General features: G+C 42.0%; 1 protein-coding gene across 2 annotated transcripts in view; it reads right to left on the reverse strand.

The window, feature by feature from the left end:
* Nucleotides 1-20,343, reverse strand: part of LOC134209374 (suppression of tumorigenicity 18 protein-like) — a 74,859-nt gene that overhangs the window by 31,200 nt on the left and 23,316 nt on the right. For both annotated transcript variants that reach the window (XM_062685362.1, XM_062685367.1), the window contains exon 2: nucleotides 19,421-19,990. In XM_062685362.1, the coding sequence (XP_062541346.1) occupies nucleotides 19,421-19,934 (514 nt within the window). In that variant the 5' untranslated portion in view covers nucleotides 19,935-19,990. The remainder of the gene's footprint in view (nucleotides 1-19,420; nucleotides 19,991-20,343) is intronic.

A 20,343-nucleotide genomic window follows, 5' to 3' on the forward strand; every position in this document is an offset into this window, starting at 1 on the left:
TATACCACCTATTCCGTGCTGTGAAAAATGTGTTCGATTTTCAATTTAATTGTAATAAGACCGTCATTCAACACAACACGGTTAGTACGGTGCAAAACAAATTTAAATATTTGGTAACAATATTGTATCAGAAAATAACGCCCACAGCAAAATAATAACGTAAATTTTATGCTGGAGCCAGAAGCATAGATGGTGTCATCCGGCTGACTATACTACACAAAGTCTTACCCCAGTGCCGGCTGTTACTGGTAGATCTGGAAACAAAAGTGTAGTAGTATCGGCAATGGCTGGCACTATGGGGCAAGACGTCCCACAGGTCAGTCTTATATATTCCCATCCGTTGGCAGATTCTGCTGCGCCTGATATATTTACAGGTTACCGCAAAACGTTACTTCCATCCCCTGGAGAAGGACCATCCAACATACGACGAGCGAATATTACACAAAGCATTTCCCCAGTGCCGGCTGTTGTCGGTATTGGTAGAACTAGTGTAATGGTTTCGACAGCGGCTGGCACTGTGGGACAAACCGTCCCACAGGCAAGTTCTAGTTTTTCTCACTCTCTAGCAGAAACTACGGCCCATTCAGTTCAGTGCGTGATCTCTCATGTTTCGGACAGCAGAACGATCGCGTGGTCGGACGAATTATTGTGTTCTGCATTGCGCGGCCGGTAATAAAATTAATCAGTTCAGTGCGTGATCTCTCATGTTTCGGACAGCAGAACGATCGCGTGGTCGGACGAATTATTGTGTTCTGCATTGCGCGGCCGGTAATAAAATTATTCAGTTCAGTGCGTGATCTCTCTTGTTTCGAAGAGGGCTTGGTAGTCATATGGCTACTGCTTCTGCCTCATACGCAGGAGGTCGTGGGTTCAATCCCAGGTCCGTTCCATTCTCCTACTTTGTATCTTTCTCTGTATTTCTCATGTTCTAGCAATCGCTAGAACTGGAAATGGACTTCCATACCGTTTCCATTACTATTCCTATACCTTCAACTTGAGTATTCTAACAGTAATCTGCTAGAATTGGAAATGAACTATGCAGCTCGTTTCCTACATCCAATTAGAAATTCCATCAGTTACCTTCTCCTATCTATCACATTGGCAGCTCGTTAACCAAGACGGACCTCTGCCTCTCCAACCTAACCCAAAAATTCCAACAAATTCCGCATGAACTCGTGGCAAGTGCAGAGGTATATTCGGCTTGCAGTGGGCGAGTGATTGCATCATCATTTCCTCCCCCTTCCCTACATTGACTTGCATTCTGACGTGGCAGGCGCCAGTATGACCTATCAAATGAGATCACCAGTACTTGCACATTGAAGATGTGTGCTAGTCCCAAGCAAACATCTGTTGGTTCCTTGTGCAAGAACAGCTGATCTGGTCATAATGCAGTCGCAACTACGAGCAGTCCATCCAGCGCAAGCTCAAGCTCTCTAGCAGAAACTACGGCCCTTCTCATTTTCCAGCCGACCCTTCGCACCAAAGAGCGCCGATGCGAAGAGAATCTGCTTCTTCTTTATCGTCTACAACAATATCTGCAACGAACGGTCGCTCTGGCGGCTGCTTTGCCCTGCAGTGGAACCTGCGTGGACTCCGAGCGAACATGAACGAACTGAAACTTCTCATCGCCGACCTTGAACCTTCAGTCATCGCGCTCCAGGAGACTAAGGTCAACCAGACGGTCGTATCGCCGAATCTAATCGGCAGGAATTATACGTTGCTCCTACAATCAAACAACGTCCATTATTGGCAACACGGAGTAGGCCTTGCTATCCAGGAAGGCATTCCCTTCGAGCGTTTGCAAATCAATACCACCTTAAATCTTATTGCAGCACGTGTTCACGCACCAATTCAGATAACTGTTGTGTCAATATGTATTCCGCCGAGCTCTGTTCAGTGTCAGACAGCATTGAGTGAACTGTTTGAGCAGCTGGAGGGTCCGGTAATATTCCTGGGTGATTTCAATGCCCACCATCTCGCGTGGGGTTTGCAGTCGTGTAGCACACTTGGCCGCTTCGTCGCTGAAACTTCGTTGGAAAAACATTTGGTTATCCTGAGAACAGTGAATACCTTGCGTGGCAGTAGGCAACAGCGAACTGTAGTACTCAAGCAAGTGGACGGGTTCACGAATAACCCTGAAGAAGTAACGGAAGAACTAGCGACGTTCTACAGCCAGAGATCAGCAACCTCCAGCTACCCTTCATCATTCCAGAAGACAAAGGCAGTAGCAGAACGAAGGTCTATAGAAATTTCGCCCAATACCGGTGATGAGTACAATATAGACATCACCCTGAATGAACTATTGTGGGCCCTCGACAAAAGGCGAAGTGTCTCTACGGGTTCCAATTCGATAGGGTATCCCTTGCTTCAACTTCTACCCATATCCGTGAAGATAACACTCCTTAAATTGCTCAATAAAATCTGGCACAACTGTGAGTTTCCTGACAGCTGGCGAAACGCCATTGTCGTTCCCATTCCAAAACCACACTGCCACGAGCCCGGACCCGATTCATTCCGACCAATATCACTCACTAGCTGCATGGCGAAGCTGCTGGAGCGGATAATTAACCGTCGACTGATAATTGAGCTGGAATCGGTGGGACGGCTCGATAAGCGCCAACACGCTTTCCGCTCAGGCCATGGCACCGATAGGTACCTACTTTGCCGAACTAGAGAGATCTCTACCACCATTGACGAGCACTGCCTGATAGCCTCACTGAACCACCTGGCGGCATGGCATACTGCCTACTCTCAAGTCATGGCGGATTCGAGGTCGGATGATGAACATGCTGTGAAGCTTTCTCTCGGAGCGAACGTTCCAAGTGTCCATGGGAGGACATCTATCTCGGGAACACCAACTGGAAAACGGAGTGCCGCAGGGATCAGTTCCCTCCGTAACGCTATTTCTCGTTGTGTGAAGAAAACTGTTCGGGCAGGTGACCCCCCGGAGAAAGTACGACCAGTTTTTCAACAGCTACTAGCTTCCAGGTTCCACCACTCGACAGTTATATACACCGACAGTTCCAAGGGTGAAGATGTCGTAGGAGCCGCATTATACAACACTGGGTTCACAAGGACGTATAGCCTCCCGAAAGAGTGCAGCGTTTTCTCTGCGGAAGCATACGCCATTAAGATGGCCGTTTCGATCCCAAATATTGAAGATGTAGTGATCCTTACGGATTCGGCTAGTTGCTTGCTGGCTTTAGAAGCAGGTAGATCCCGACACCCGTGGATCCAAGATATTGAAAACGTCATAAAATATAAAGCTGTACGATTTTGCTGGATTCCAGGGCATGCTGGCATCACTGGAAACATGGAAGCCGATCGCCTAGCTAACGAGGCGAGAAGCCAACATCCTATGAATATACCCATTCCAAGCGAGGACTCACTGAAAGTTGTGAAGCATGCCATACGTCGTCACTGGGACAACGAATGGTACGAATCCAGAGATGCAAAATTAAGAGAAGTGAAAAACGACACCTATAGATGGACAGACCACAATATCACGATGGATCAGCGCGTTTTAACGCGGTTGAGAATCGGCCATACCCGGTACACTCACTCGTTTCTTCTGAAAAAGGAACCCCCGCCAATCTGCGAATGCTGCGGAACCGTGCTGGATGTTCGGCATCTTATTTTAGAATGCAAGAAGCACGAAAAGGAAAGACGTGAAAATAACATCGGCGATAGTTTACGCGAGGCCCTGGGTTATGCAGTAAGTTCAACTGAAAGCCTATTGAATTATTTGTACCAAACACAATTGTACGAAAAACTTTAGAATTGTAACAGAACTTATTTTTTGACACAAATGCACCCCTCTGGTGTAACGTGTCAGTAATAAACAAACAAACAAACAAACAAAACATTTCCGGATTGGTTAGTACGCTGGAGATGAGCGTGATCGCGCCGACAGAAGTGATAATTTCGACAACGCAGGCCACCTTCATCTTGTCGCATTGCAGAGCCCAAAGTTGAATCAGCTAGTGCACTACATGACATCGCGGTGCGGTGCAATTTATGACGCCGCCGACCAGCATCTGGTCGCTCCAGATAGTTTCTAATTCCAAAGCCTACTTTCCATCTAAATGACCGAAAAGCTTAATATCAAATATAGGGCACTGCCCGGAAACATCTCTTTCTCTTTTGTTCCTCATGAATTTTGACGTTTACTGGCCTTGTTGTTTTCTAAAATCTTTGCAGCGAGAAAGAGACAAAGCAGAGTGTGCAGTGCCCTATAAGGACAGGATGAGATAAACTATTTATAATTTAAATAGGGGAACTGTACCGGTTTTGGCCATGTTCCTAATTTGGTCAATTTTGCGAATAACTTCAAAAATAAAGCAATTCACGAGGGTTTTATTAGTTCCAACAAGAGATATATCTCTCACGCTTCTACACTGCTTTTAACCGATCGATTATTTCGGATAAATGTGTATTTTTCAGGTTTGGCCAAATTAGGCACTAAGGTGGCCAAAACCGGTGCACTTCCCATACCCTAATCGCACTTCAAATTATTAATTTCTTATGAGGTGGACCATCGCCCCTCCAGGTTTTTCTTTACGATGACTTGCAAATAATGTCAAAACATCAACTCAGATTATGTTACATGCCTTAGTTACTATGGTCAATCATTCAGCTGTGTTTGTGGGCATTCAGATTAGTGGGTCGATTTGTTCTCTTAACATTTTCGGCAAAGTGGGGAAGAGTCGTTTGGCCGAAAGTCATCTGGCCGAATAGATAGAATAGACTTGACGTCTCATTTATCAATAATCATTTCTCATTCCTCACTTCTCACGTGAAGTAAGAAATGGTGAGTGAGAAGAGATGCGTCTCCCTTCTTACTTTGCTCTTTCCACTTTTCACAGTGAGAAGTGAGTGAGAAAAGAGGAGTAAGATGTCTCACTACTTATGTCTCACTTTTCACGGAGAGAAATGAGAAATAAGAAGATAGAAGTGAGAAGTGAGACGTCTCATTTCTCTTCTCGCACTACTCACTTTTTTAAGTGAGAATTAAGAAGTAAGAAATGATCAGTGGGATTTTTTTTTAATCTTTATTAAAGTGTTTTTTTAATCTACAGATTAAGTTTAACATGATTAGTGGGAAGTGAGAAGCGAGACGTCTCATTTCTCACTAATTATTTCTCACTTCTCACTCTCCACTGTGAAAAGTGAGTATTGCGAAGAAAGCATCTTAATTCTCACTTCCTACTAATCACTTCCCACTTTCAAAAGTATGAAGTGCGAAGTAAGCAGTGAGACGTCTCACGTCTCACTTTACACTATTCTCTTCTAACAGTGAGAAATAATAAGTGGAAAATGAGAAGCGAAAAGTGAGATGTCTCATTTATCAACTCTCACTGTAAAAAGAGGATAGAGCGATGTAAGGCGAGACACGTCTCTCTTCTCATTCATCATTTCTAACCTCACATCTCTCACTTTTGGCAGTGAGAAGCGAGAAATGATTATGGCCATTATCGAAATATTAGGCCATACGACCTATTCGGCCGAATGACTTGTTCGGCCAAATGACCTGTTCGGTCACTTGTCAGTGCACGTCTCAGCCACTCACGAATTCTTATGCGCACACATAAACGTAGATGCATGGACGGTCCAATTCCTATACCTAAACAGCTCCAAATCGATGACCGAGCCTTTATACGAACTCTTCTGGTTTTATTTGCCAGACTTCCATCCGCTTAGTAATGACGTAGGATGAAATCACTGAACTAGTGCGCGATTGTTTCAATCCATATGCCGACGATGTGTACCCAAGGTTGCCAATGCAGCACGGATTATCAACCAAAATGCATTACCTATTACATTAAGGGAGCCCCTAATCCTCTCAACTCAGTCGTACATGCCGTTTCTAGCATTCACATTCGTTCTGGTGCTAAGGCCGACAAAAGAGCCGACATCTATCGAAACTCCATCTCAGATAAGTATCTGTTGTTACTCTTCGTCACCTGACCAGTCTCCCTGTTCCAGTTCTGAAATTCTCACCAATCTCCAAAGCCCACGATTTTAGCAGATTGAAGCCCTTTCTAATCTCGTTTCGTCTTCCTTGTTCCAGCCATCAGACTCATTCTGGTACTGAATTATCAGTGGATGAAGTGCAATTGAAGACCAAAACACAATTAGTTTGTAGAAACGGGTTACTGTCTGCTAGAAACGATTCCGTGAGGGTAAACATCCTTTACAAGCAAATGAGCTTAGAGCACAAACAGACATAACACTCGTCAAATCTTCATCGTTCACTGATTTACTGGTCAATTCAAATAATCATTAGTTGGCCAATCGGTCACTAGTGGCGCGCGCATCGGATTAGCTCGAGTTTGACATTTGCTCACTACCGCCATCTGGTTCGTGATTTGCCCAACTAACTGAAATCAACGGATGTCGTTAGTGTTTAAATGACGATGCATTTGATGAGTGAATGTTCAATGTGTTATGTCTGTTTGTCTGTGCTTAGAGTGTTACATCAATTATCCACGTAACAAACAGAACAAACCGAAATCAGATTCTAACAGCTATTGGAAGCACGTGAATGAGCAGCGAAAGGAACCATGATTTTTCTGTTCAATGATAGCACGAAATCAAACCACAAAGACATTTGATACATGCATAAACAATATGATTGCATTCATCTATTCTACGGAAGAGGTCTATGCAGCCCGGTGTCTCAAAAAGTTTTATTACATCTACAATGTTGTAAAAACTCGATGTGCATGTATTGTACAAAGTATTTGCAAAAATTGTATTGGTTAAAACCTTCGTTGGGATTCGAACCCACAAACCTCGTTTTGAGGGTCGCGGGTTTTAATCCCATCGAAAGAATACAAACTCGCTGAAACTTTGAATGGTTGATACGTCAACTATGAAATCATGGACAGAGTAGCTTTCATAACATTGTAAATTATTGTCCGTGTCGAGTGGTCAATACCCAGGAATAGGCGATCAACTACGATTGATCCATACTTAGTACATTTTATAGTGTTAATTGGGGTCTCTCTAATTTAGTTTAGGAAACTCCCAGTTGATAACTAAGCTGCATTAACGAATACATAGCTGCGTGACGGTAACGTCCCAGTGAGGGATGTCATATCATTTGAGATAAAAGGAGATAGTAATGAGTACTCTTCAACTGAACATGTAAGGGTCATGAAATATTCGCATATATTTGATTTAAAATTAATTTCCCTCACATTCCGACTTTTCCCTGCTGCTACTCAACCCTAGCAGGAATCTTCACATGTACATGTGCTCCACCCAAAGCACTCCTATCGTTAAAAGAAACTGAGCCGCTCTTCGGACAACGACAACGTGCTTAGAATACTCTCCACTCCATCTTCACTATCTTTCTCACTGACTGTAGTCACCCACCTTTCCCGTAACATGTGTTGCTTTTTCCCTTCGGCATTCTATCAACGCGTACTTCAGAAAGGGAATTGGTAGCTGATTAGAATTCTTTTTCCGCCCTTACTCCTCACCGTACCGGAGTTGTCCGCAACAACGGCGGAGCATCACGTTTGTTTCATCAACATGATAAGGACCATTTTATGAGAATTTGAAGCTTCTGTCTTCCGGCGGGCGGCGGCGATACCCTGATAGTTAGTGGATTCCTGCCTTCTGCATCAGCAACACACACGCACACGATCACGAGCAAGGTCGGAATGGGTGATGGGTTCTATTTTTCTTTCATCCACCCCCTTGGACATTCCCGGTGGGCAAAGGGTAGCCGAGAACACCGGGTCGAATCTCACAGGTTAAAATAGTTGGACCCAGTTTGGTCTCCGCCGCCGGTTGCGATGGCTTGTTGATTTTTTGTTGTTGATGGAAGTGGAGCCAGGAGGGAAGAACGAATGGTAAATTCATTTACGGGGCCATAAAATAAGTACCAAACAAGGATGTTACGCACATCCACTCCCATCGGGGAAGTGAGAAGTCTGGAAGGGAGCGATTTGATGTCCTTCATGTAGGGAAAGTAGACGCCGGCCTCGGCACGCGTGTGTGAGGTGATGTGTGCCTTTTGAGAAAGAGGGAAGTGATTCACTTCTCTGGGGTAAATATTTGCTTAGGATGGTTGGCGTTCCGAACGAAGATGAGCTAATTTGGTATGTGGACGGTATCTTATTTTGGAAATACTGATTTTTAATTAGGATTAACTACTTTTGAGTGCAGGGAAACTTTTTGTCATGCGTTCCCCTGTTTTAGGCTATGCATTGTTCGTTGTAGTAGTTTCAGATTTTAAGCAGTTCTGGAGAGAAAATGCATAGCAATCTTAGGATAACTCTACAACATTATGATTATGAGCAAGTTCAAAACTGATAGAGCCGTTATTAAAGGACTGTAAAAATTGTTAGGAATAGGTGAGGATTTTCGCTTCTTATTTCCTTATATTCACCATTCACAGTGAGAAACGAGAGGTAAAAATGGGGAAGTGAGAAGTAAGACGTTTCACTTCCCACTTCTCGCTCCTCATTTATCCCACTACAAAATGAGAAGTACGAAGTGCATAATGGGAAATTGTGAAGTAAAAAGAAGAGGGGAAGTGAGAGTTTTTTCACTTCTCGTTATTACATAAAAAATTTGCAGACATACAAAATAGACAATAAACACAACAATAAACGAATTAAAATAGTCCCCAGAGATAAACGTCCAAGGTGTGCCCCATTACGAGACAGTGACGAGGTTTCATAAAGGTTCTGGTCCATCAGTCAAATCCCGCAAATGCATTTTGATTGCTGTTTGTCTACAGCAGTTAAGCTGCTATATTCATAGCTTAGTTTGTGTTTAAGATTACGATCCTATTGGGGCACCTTGAACCTTTCACTACATAAACATTTATTTGCCTACTTACAGGCTTTCGGCTTCGATTCCAGACGCAGAACATTCATTAAAGATTTTGTCAAAACGATTGGAGGAAAGGTGTTGAGGAGGACGATTACTTCCTCATCTAACTTAAATTATGCAATGTCAAACAATTAATCCATGCAATGATGAACTTCGAGCATTGCTAATGATACGGTAACGATAATAAGAGATGGTAACGATACCAAAAGGCGATAAACGAAAATTAGTTCCTGACGCTTCACATACATATGTCAAAAAACAGGAAAGGAACACCATACTAGGTGATAGAACTTAACTTAAGTGACTTAACTTACATCTACGTAAGTGAAGAATCTTGTCTTCAACACTTGAATTACAAAGTTTTCTTCGGGGAGCCATATTACATAAAAAATTTACAGACATACAAAATAGACAGTAAACAAACAATCAACTAATTAAAATAGTAAACGATTTCTTGTCCCCTGAGGGAAACGTCCAATGTAGCCCCATGCTAGATATGACGAGGTTTCATTAAAGGTACTGGTCCATCAGACAAACCCGCTAATATATTTTTATTGCGATTTGTGCGCTTTATCTACAGAAATCAGGTTGCTGTATTCATAGCCTGATTTTTGTCTAGGATTTCGATCCTATTTGGGCACTGTAATCCGTCAAAACGGTTACATTTATTACTAACTTAAATATGCTGTACATAATTAATGATATCCTAAATATATCCTGATCGCTGCTAATAACTGTTCTATGATATAAAATTTCAAAATAGAAATGAACTTCAGTATAATAGAATTAAAATTAACAAAGCGAAAAAAAAGATCTATCAACATCACACCCGTAACATCACACACATCACACAATGACATCGGGTGTCAAATCGACAGCGCATCAACAACTTCTCGATCGCCAACCAACACATCGAAAGAGGAGCCATCCTAATCCTCCGTTCGGATCCTGGCCGCATGATGCCAATCCCTATGACAAACGGATCCCCGCAGTGCTGAAAATAAGATCCGAAGGAAGAACCACACCATCAGCCACCTGCGTCGCGGCCCTGCATCCAAATCGACGGAAATGATCAAAGGTGTGTAATAATCCTATTATCCTCAATCCTTCCATTCCATTTTGAAGTAATTCATATTATAATGAGTATTTAATCGGAAGCATTGAAATGGAATCGTAAAAACTTGAATCGAACACTGTAATATCTCTCCAAAGAAAGAATATCTAACAGCACCTTTGGGCTATGTGGAGCCAGCAATTTAGAGTCTGTGTCTGGGAATCCCTAAGGTTAAAGGTCTAAGGTCTTCAGGTCCAAACACAGAACATGCAGAAATGGTAAGTATGTAGGGGAGACTGGGTAGACTTGATCCTCTTTTCTAATTTCCGATGTATCACAGCCAAAAATAAATAAACATACGCGATTTCCACACAGACTCTCTAAAAAATATAGTATTTAAATTTACTGATGTATGACAGTCCTTAAATTATTGTTGTTATTGATACATAATCGATTTTTTAGAGTGCTGTTAAAAATCTACTTTTAAAATATTCGGGGGAAATTGATCCCTCTCCAAGAACTTGCTTTGATAAAATTAGAAAGGTGCCCTCAGATTTTTAAATATTTTTCCTTCAAAATACGCGCAATTTTCGAATTGCTGTGCGTATACATGAACGATTTTTGTTATTGAATTCTACAGCACATGCAATTTTAAAATTTGGGGAGACTTGATCCGCTTTCTATGATATCTATGCAATAAATAATTTTTCCTGACAGCCCTTCATCAAATCTGTCAAATCTACAAAAAAATAGAAGCCTGTGAACAGATTTATTTTTTTTTTCGCCAAATTTTTGTATGGGTGACTAATGGGGGATCAAATGTCCCCATATTGAGGCAATAACTTCAAATCCAAATATCCTAAAACTTTGATGGAATGTTGACATTTTCATCAGTACAAATCATTAAGCACATTTATGGCTTTGTGCTGTGAAAAAACGAAAGCATTTGGTCATTGTTATGAAAAATTATTCAAATTTTGCGTGGCCAATAAAAAAATCTTTAGGAAGGTCAAAACATACAAACCGCCCTGCAGAATAAATAAGGTTGTCAATCCAAAAAATAACTCACCACATAAAGTTCATTTGTCTAGAGGATCTATACTAAAAAATACGCTAGAACAAAACTACTTTAGTTCTCGATAAAACAGGGGGTGATCAAGTCTCCCCGGGGATCAAGTCTACCCACCTTACCCTACACAATTCCATTCAAACATTTGTCACAAGTAAGATAAAATGTACCGTAACATCGTTTCTGATTTCTTACTTTGTACTTCGTGAGACGTCTCATCATTATTCACTTCACACTTTCGGCCATTTTTTGCTATATGACCCGCCATATGACAGGTTACACGTTAGAAAAGCACATCCTGCTGCTCTATCAAGCAAGGCAGCAAGCTTATTTCCAGACATCAGGTCGGACAGCATAATCGACATTATCTTTTGAATAATCGTTTATCGAAACTGTCTAGGAAAAGCCACTTCTTGTTCACAAGCAAAAAAATCGTCTAAAACAAAAAAAAAAAAGTTTGCTAATACAAGACAAGACAAACAAAAAATTCTTCCCGTCATTGACTATGTTTTGAAAGAGTTGCGCTAAAACACATAATCTGAATCTTCAAAGCGCACAGTATGAAAATTGTGGTATTTATGGTCAAAATTAATAGTGGTATTGACATTCATTATTAATTAACAAATTCTCAGGTACTTTTTCAAGACGGCGTATGTCGCAAATTGTAAACAAACCCGTTTTCAACAGCATATGGCATCAAATTCATCTAAAAATGTGTATATCTTCAAAGCTACATGAAAATGTGTTTTAAAAATGTAAATCAATTTTTGCAAAACAGTGTAACATCATTGTTGAAAATATTGCACATACACCGCTTAGCAGAAAATGTACTTTAAAAAGTTTTTTCGAACAACTAAATAGTTTAAAACGTGCGTCTGCTTTTTTTCATCACTGATTTCAAAATTAAGCATGTTGCTTGAATATTCTGATTTTCGTTAAGAAAAACATTTTACTTTGTTTTTCTGCAGCAAATGTTGTTACGTCGTGTTGTAAGTGTTGCATTTTTTTGTCGCATGTGCGTGAAACGTTTTAACGTGACGCAACATTTTGACGTATCAACAATGCAGCGTACGGAGACGCGTAACATTTCGACGAAAGTAGCATGACCTAGGTGTATTTAATTGCAATAAAAATAATTAGTTTCTGAATAGGAATAAAAATAAACTTTGAAAACTTCCGCACGGTAATTTTCTCAGCTTGATCAAAATGTAACATACGCTGATTTGAAAAAGTTCCGAGAATTAATGGTGGTATTTGACATAAACACATAGACAGATAAGAAAAATATTGTTCTGTTGCTTCAAATGGGGTATGGCGACAATTTTCGGCATTCATTTTTGTCATATTTTACAGAATTTGGTCACTTTTTGGCTTGCAATAAGCCTGTTTGATGATGGATAAAACTTTAATGGTCATATGAAGGTTTCAATAGTATATTCAAATCACAGAATAGTGGACGCAAAACAGATTTTCTAAAATGATCAAAAAAGAACTACTAGCATCTGGAGTTTGAAAATCACTGAGTAGAACTTCTGAAACAGCCAGAGAAATGTAGTACAGATTCCAAAAGCATCATATTGTAACAAAAACGAAAACAAATTTAATTTACTGGATATTTCGTTGAAATGTCTTTTATCGAAAATTATAATTTAATTAATTTATAATTAAAATTATAATTCCCATTATAATTTAACAATTCAGATGAAATTTGGCAAAAAGAAGTAGTTCACCAAAAACCCTGAATAATCAAACTTTTATTTTATTTCATTTTTTTTTTATTCAATTTATTCAACAAATATAAAGCAGTTTGTGTATTAGAAAGGAAAAATGAGTGAACGGTAGCCGCTATTTCTTGTCCAAAAGGAATTGTGCAGTATGCAGATACTCAAAACTGAATTATAATAAACCACAAGCGGTGAAAATCATTTCATGAAAATCATTGTTGTTTGTGGCATTATTTACGACAATAAAAAGAAAGACTCAAATTTTCAAACTATTTTGGAGTAAATCGAGTCACAAACGTAATAAAATCGGGTTGAAAGCGTGATAAAATGGGGCTAGACAAAATTGAGGAGTGACAAAATCGGGCCAACATTGCATTATGGCCATAACTTTCGAGCCCATAGTCCGATCCAGTCCATTTATTATATATCTTTAGTTCATTGATATTTTTTGGTGATAACTGAACTCACACTTCAGATTTTGAATGACGTTTCGGCCTACTGCCTTTCCGACACCATCAGATCTAAAAAATCCATTTATAATAAAAAACAATGAATTACGCGACGAATGCTCTTTGTTGCGAGCAAATCAGTTTAGGTTAAGTGCCTTAAAATGAGTGAGTTTTTTGGGCACGTTTCGCCTTTTTCGTGCATTAATTAAAAATAGTATTTTGGCCATAATTTCCGAGCCCATAATCCGATCCGGCCAATTTTCAATATGGAAAAATGGAACAATATCCTCTGACTAATTATGCAACTTGCTGTGAGTAAATGGTTTTGGGTATGATTACCTGTTAAAATAGTTGGATTAATTATTATTATTATTCATTCAGACTAAGGCCGAAGTGGCCTGTGCGGTATATAAGAGTCTTCGGAGCGTTTTGCGGAGTCCAAAGTACGTACGATTTCCTGCCATGATGCGTCTTCGAATTTCTCTGCTGGTATCGTACTTTGGGCTCCGCAAAACGCTCCGATCGAATAGAGAATCGCCGCCGTATCAAACTGACAATCTACAAGACTCTTATTAGACCGGTAGTTCTCTACGGACACGAGACCCGGACGTTGCCCGTGGGGGACCAACGCGCACTGGGAGTTTTCGGAAGGAAAGTGCTGCGTACCATCTTTGGTGGGGTGCAGATGGCGGACGGTACGTGGAGGAGGCGAATCAACCACTAGTTGCATCAGTTGTTGGGAGAACCATCCATCGTTCACACCGCGAAAATCGGAAGACTGCGGTGGAAGGCCAGGCACAATAGCCAGAATGTCGGACAATAACCTGATGAAAATGGTTCTCGGCAACGATCCGACAGTAACAAGAAGGCGAGGTGCACAGCGGGCAAGGTGGATCGATCATGTGGAGGACGATTTGCGCCTCCGTAGACTGCGTAATAGGCGAAGTGCAGCCATGGACCGAGCTGTATGGAGAATACTTTTATGTATTGCACAGGTCACTCCAGCCTTAGTCTGGTAATAAATAAAATAAATAAACAGATTTACTCGATTAACCAAATCATACAAGATGTATCCGTCCAGCGCTTAACATCCCGGCAGGTCCGTTGAGCCGATGAGATTGCTCCATTGCCTCCAGATTGCCTCTAAAACGTCTTGAAGTTTTTAACATACGATTTATCCGATCAACCAAGTCCTGAACAATGTATCTGTGCATCGCTGAACATTCCAGCGCTCATTACTTTTACAAGCAACTACAGGCCCTTTATGCTTCTCCAAAAATGTTCTGGAATTTAGAACATGTGATCTACCCGATCAACTTGGGCTGCAAAATGCTGGGTTGACATCAAGGAAGGAGCGCCCAACAGAGCTCTGGTGCCCACAAGTCCCTATCTCACGCTTCCACGGGTCGTCCGATGACAAAAGACCGCCAGCTAAGGGTTGTGTACTTAGCTGGTAGTGCAGCCTGGGCACTGTTGTCCTTCTGACATCAGCTAGAGTGAGAAGGTACGCCTCGAGCGTCAGTTCACTAGGAGGTACGGCTCAAACAACGTCTGCCTGGTACCCAGCGGCTGATTAACGAAACGCTGTATCGCGTCAGCTATACCTAAGGTGGCAGCCCCATGTAGAATGTAAATAACGCGACCCCGGTAAGGTAGCTTACTGAAGGCTCTCAAATACCACACAAAATGGAGAAGAAAAATAGAACGTTATTTTTGGCAATCGACCCGGCAACGAAATAAGGACTATGATTGGAAACTCGGTACCTGGAATGTCAGGACCCTAAATGAACCTGGACGAGTGAGCCTTCTGGCTCGTGAACTGCAGAAGGTTGGAGTGAACGTGGCTGCTATTCAAGAAGTCCGATGGCCTAGATCCGGAGAACGTGAATTCCGAGCCGTGGACCCCACGACCAGTACTGCATTCAAGTATAACATCTATCACAGCGGCGGTGAAAAAGCAGAGCATGGAGTTGGTTTCGTAGTGATGGGCAAGCAGATGAAGCGAGTGATGCGGTGGAAACCCATTAGTGAACGAATCTGTGTGTTGAGGATACGGGGCAAATTCTTCAATTACGCAGCCTAATCAACGTGTACGCGCCGACAAACGATAAATCCGACGACGTGAAGGACGCGTTTTATGAATGTCTTGATAAAGCCTATGGAGAGTGCCCAAAGCATGACGTGAAAATTGTTATCGGAGACGCTAACGCTCAGGTCGGTAGAGAGGACTTTTTCCGTCCCATAATCGGTAGGGAGAGCCTTCATTCCGCTACCAATGCCAACGGCCTACGGCTAGTAAATCTTGCTGCTGCCAGAGGGATGGCCATCAGTAGCACCTACTTTGCACGAAAGAACATCCGAAAGCACACCTGGAGACACCCAAATGGTGAAACTTGCAACCAGATAGACCATGTTCTGGTGGATGGGCGCCATTTCTCGGATGTTATCGATGTGCGGACATTCAGAGGTCCGAACATTGACTCTGATCACTATCTCGTTGTCAGTAAAACTCGATCACGGTTGTCAACTGTATCGAACGAAAGATCACAGCGAACGATGCGTTACAATATCCAGCGATTGTCGGCGGAAGGAGTATCGGCTGAGTACCGTCAGAAGCTCGACGAACGGATAAGTGCAATCAACGTTAGCGACAAAAACAACGATCAATGAAAGTCGATCCATGGAGCGGCGAGCACAACAGCACGAGAAGTGGTAGGCACTGCACAGAGGCGACCCAGGACGGGTTGGTTCGATGTGGAGCGCCAGAGAGTGACAGACGAGAAGAACGTTGCCAGAATCCGGATGTTGGTGTCAGGTACCCGATCGAATAGAGATCGGTACAAGGAAGCAAGAGCAGCGAAAAAACGATCCCACCGCAGGAACAAAAAAGGATTCGAAGAAAAAGTTATTAGTGAGGCGCAGGAAAAAATGAAGCAGAACGATATGCGGAGGTTTTATGAGACTGTTAATGGCGTGCGGAGAAAGACAGCGCCATCTCCCGTCATGTGTAAAGACCAAGAAGGGAATTTGCTGACTTCGACTGACTGACACTTCGAGACTTTGTTAAATAGTGGAAATGACGGTGTATCGGTAGATAGAATAAATATTAGCGACGATGGACAAGCTGTGGAGCCGTCTACACTAGATGAAGTTAAAAAAGCTAGTAAAGAGCTGGTGTGCAAAGAAGCGGTACCATTATCACAAAATCGCATATGCTCCTGGGATTTGCGGACGATATCGATATTATCGGAATTGATCGCCGTGCCGTGGAAGAGGATTTTGCGCCTTTTAAGAGGGAGACAGCGAGGATTGGACTCACGATCAATACCAGCAAAACGAAGTACATGGTCGCTGGCAATCAACGTGGGTTCATTAGTGGTGGTGGTAGCGAAATGGTGCTGGATGGTGAAAAATTTGAAGTGGTAGAAGAATTTGTGTATCTTGGAATATTAGTGTCGTGCGATAATGATGTTACCCTCGAGGTGAAAAGACGTATTGCAGCTGTAAATCGGGCTTACTACGGACTTCGTAACCAGCTTAAGTCCCGTAGTCTGCAAACGAAAACAAAACTCGCGCTGTATACTACTCTGATTCTTCCGGTGGCTTTATACGGCCATGAGACATGGGCGTTAAAGGAGGCTGATCGGAGAGCTCTCGGAGTGTTTGAGCGTAAGGTGCTGCGGACAATACTCGGCGGTAAACAGGAGAACGGTATCTGGCGGCGTCGCATGAATCACGAATTGTACCAGGTGTATAAAGGGCTGGATATTATTAAGCTTATACAACACGGCAGACTACGGTGGGCTGGTCACGTTGTTCGTATGCCGGAAGAACGACAAGCGAAGATAATATTTAGTAGAGAACCCGGAAGAGGCCGCAGGCTTCGTGGAAGGCCGCGTACACGATGGCTTATGCAGTTGAAGAGGACCTGAGGGCGCTCAATGTTCAGGGCGACTGGAAGCGATTGGCCCAGGATCGAGTCCAGTGGAGAAGGATACTCCATTCGGCGTAGGTTCATCGAAGAGCTGTAGCCCATCAAGTATCAAGTATCAAGTAAGATCTACGCGATCAACCAAGTCATGGTAGATTTATTAGTTCAGAGCTAAACATCCCTGCAGATCCATTTAGCGGATAGGATTTCACTAATTACTTTTACAAGCAACTACATACCTTTTTGATCCTCCAAAACCGTCCTGGAGCTCAGAACATGTGATCTACCCGATCAACCAAGTCCTGGACGATGTATTCGTGCATTGTAAAACATTCCAGCAGGACCATTGAGCCGATAGGATTTCACTCATTTATTTCACAAGCTTTAGTGAATCCTCCTGAAGTCGATGTTCTATGACTCAATATCAACTCGTGAAAGCACATTGTTTCATATTAAACATATTTTCTCGGTTACTTTGCCTTCCTTAGATGTGCGTATTCAAGAATACTTTTACAGTTTACATGGTGCGCATATGCTTTTTGAACCGGATTGGTTATATGTCGATTATAATGATATTCCAAAAGACTTATTTGATCACGTGGGCTGAATTCGAGAACGTTTTGGAGAACCTTGAGCATCTCGTATTCCTGAGAATTGATCACTGTGGCTTGACGTTCAAGATGACTAAACCAAATAGAGTATTCAAAATTATCAGACAATGCGGACTCAAAGATTCATTTGCCTGCTCTCAAAAGCAAAATCTTCCCAAGGTCTCGATTTTATGGGTCTTCAGGGTATAGTAACACTTGACCTTCGATATAATGTACGAGAAAGGCATAATCACTGCTAGGTGGAATAATCTTTTTTTTTTTATCCAAAATTCAAACACTTTTCATAGCATGTAGAAATATGGCTTAGAATCATTTGGACATTTGTTTTTTTATTAAGTGAAGTGAAAAATGAGATGGTCGAAGAGAGTACAGTGTAGTTAGAAGTTAGTACTGAGAAATGGAAATGAGAACTGAGTAGTTAAATGTGTGCGAAACAAGGGAGAAGTAAGTAATGGTCCCTTCTTTCTTCATATTTCTCATCATTCACTTGTCACTACTCACTTCTTACTTCTCACTTTTCACTTGGCACTTATTTATCACTTCTTACTCTTCACTTGTCACTTCACACTTCTCATTACTCACTTCTCACTCCGCCCTTCTCACTTCTCACTGCACCCAACCAGCGGATGGCAGATTTTGGTAAAGTTCTGCATAAGAAACTTAGAGCAACTGTATGATATTTAGTCACAGACAAACAGACGTAATAGCTTGAACAATTTTCTGAAAAATCCATCGTCCAACTCCTCTACCACCATCTTGCGAGCATGTTACACAAAACAATGTTTCGTATAACATTTCGTATGGATCGTTGTAGGCATGGTCGATGTTTATTTTCCTAGCGATACGTCTGTTTGTCTGTGAATTAAGCATAACATTTCCGGAAGAATAGATTGCAACCATTGTATTAAAATCTTACAATTTTGTATTATTTTAACTTAGGTGTGGGGTCCTTTATAGCTTAACGGTAAGAAGCGCGGCTACAAAGCAAGACCATGCCGAGGGTGGCTGGGTTCGATTAATGGTTCTGGTATATGAAATTTTCGGATTGGAAATTGTCTCGATTTCCTTGGGTATAAACGTATCATCGTGTTAGCCTCATGATATACGAATGCAAAAATGGTACCTTGGCTTAGAAATCTTAGAAGGTAATTACTGTGGAAGTGCTGTATAAGCACTAAGCTGTGAGGCTACAATGTCCCAGTGGGGGATGTTATGTTGTATGTGTAAAGAAGATCTGTATAAAAAGCTTACATTCTTTGTATTAGGAGCTTGCAGAATTATATATGCCAAGATTTTATACAATAATTCAACACCAAATTTTCAAAACGACCTATCTGATTTTGTAAACAAAGATTAAATCGTTGATTTGACGAATATGATAGTTCTCCCACGCAAACCAACACTTAGAATATCGAGTAATGGAGGTGCCTACATACGGAGGGAACGCAGTATGAAGGGACTTTGAATTTCATCGAGTGAGGGAAAACATCGAGCCAGGGAAAATTCACTGTTGCTACACTGTCCATTCTACAATGATAACTATAGTGTGCGTTGCAAAATATCGGAGTATCAAGTGGTGCGGCATTTGTTGTTTAGGTTATACAAATTTATTAAATCCACAAAATTTAACCAGGCATCATGCCTTCTTCTTAAAAAATGCTTTAAAAAAGTAAACGATTTTCTTCTTTATGCACACAATTTAGATATTTGAAAAGAAATTCTAAAATCTCACCTTTAAGCCCACCTAGAATCCCGGCAGACGACAAGGAAGACGTCGAAGCGGAAGTGGTTCCGTGTCGCAAAAGTGCTGCCGCTCGATCCAAATTCTCAGCAGGACTAAAGGAAGATGCTGGCACACCACTCCCGAGTGCCGTAGAGCTGTTTCGCAAATTACTCCCGGAAGTAGTGGATGAGCTCACCGCACTTTCACTACCAGGACTCAGTCTTCTGTTGTTGGCGTGTGCCACTCCTGAACTATGGCTGGAGCTAACAGCTGACGTTGCTGATTGACGATGGAAGGACGACGGTTGACGAAGATCGGAACTTCGACTGCTTGTGCTGCTGCTGACTGTAGATACGGATACTACGGAGGAATCTCTGCGCATAACAGGATGACCGGACGCTACTGGCGGTAGATGTCTCTTGCTTGGCGGCACCGGAGGCGATGAATCCATACGAGAACGAAGATCTTCAGCACCGGCGGATCGTGGGTCGTCTCGGATCTGCACCTCGGGCCGGTGGTGCATATCAGACGCTTAATACTAGCGTTCCGCAACGTTCTACATTTCCGGATGAGATGTATCTGGAATAGATTAATAATACACAGTGAGCGAAGCTACTTTAAGAATAAGAATAATCGATTAATGAAATCACCCACTCCCCTGCGAAAATTTATCCGCCCTCGGCCAAATCCATTAATTTTCCTTTCCAGTGCAGAACTTTTCTCTTTCCATGGCCAACCTTCCTGAAGTAGATTTTAATTCTTAAAACCCCAAATATCGATTTTTGCGCTACCCACACACAACGACAGCCGAATTTAATCCCTTGCGCTGGTTTTTCCTCATCATCCCGCCATTTCCACACCCCATTAAAATCTCTACCGAACGATAATGACATTTACGCCAAACTGTCTTGTGTTGGTAGGGAAAAAGGATG

This window comes from Armigeres subalbatus, chromosome 1 (genome assembly GCF_024139115.2).
Source record: "Armigeres subalbatus isolate Guangzhou_Male chromosome 1, GZ_Asu_2, whole genome shotgun sequence".
In the NCBI taxonomy this organism is placed as follows: domain Eukaryota; kingdom Metazoa; phylum Arthropoda; class Insecta; order Diptera; family Culicidae; genus Armigeres; species Armigeres subalbatus.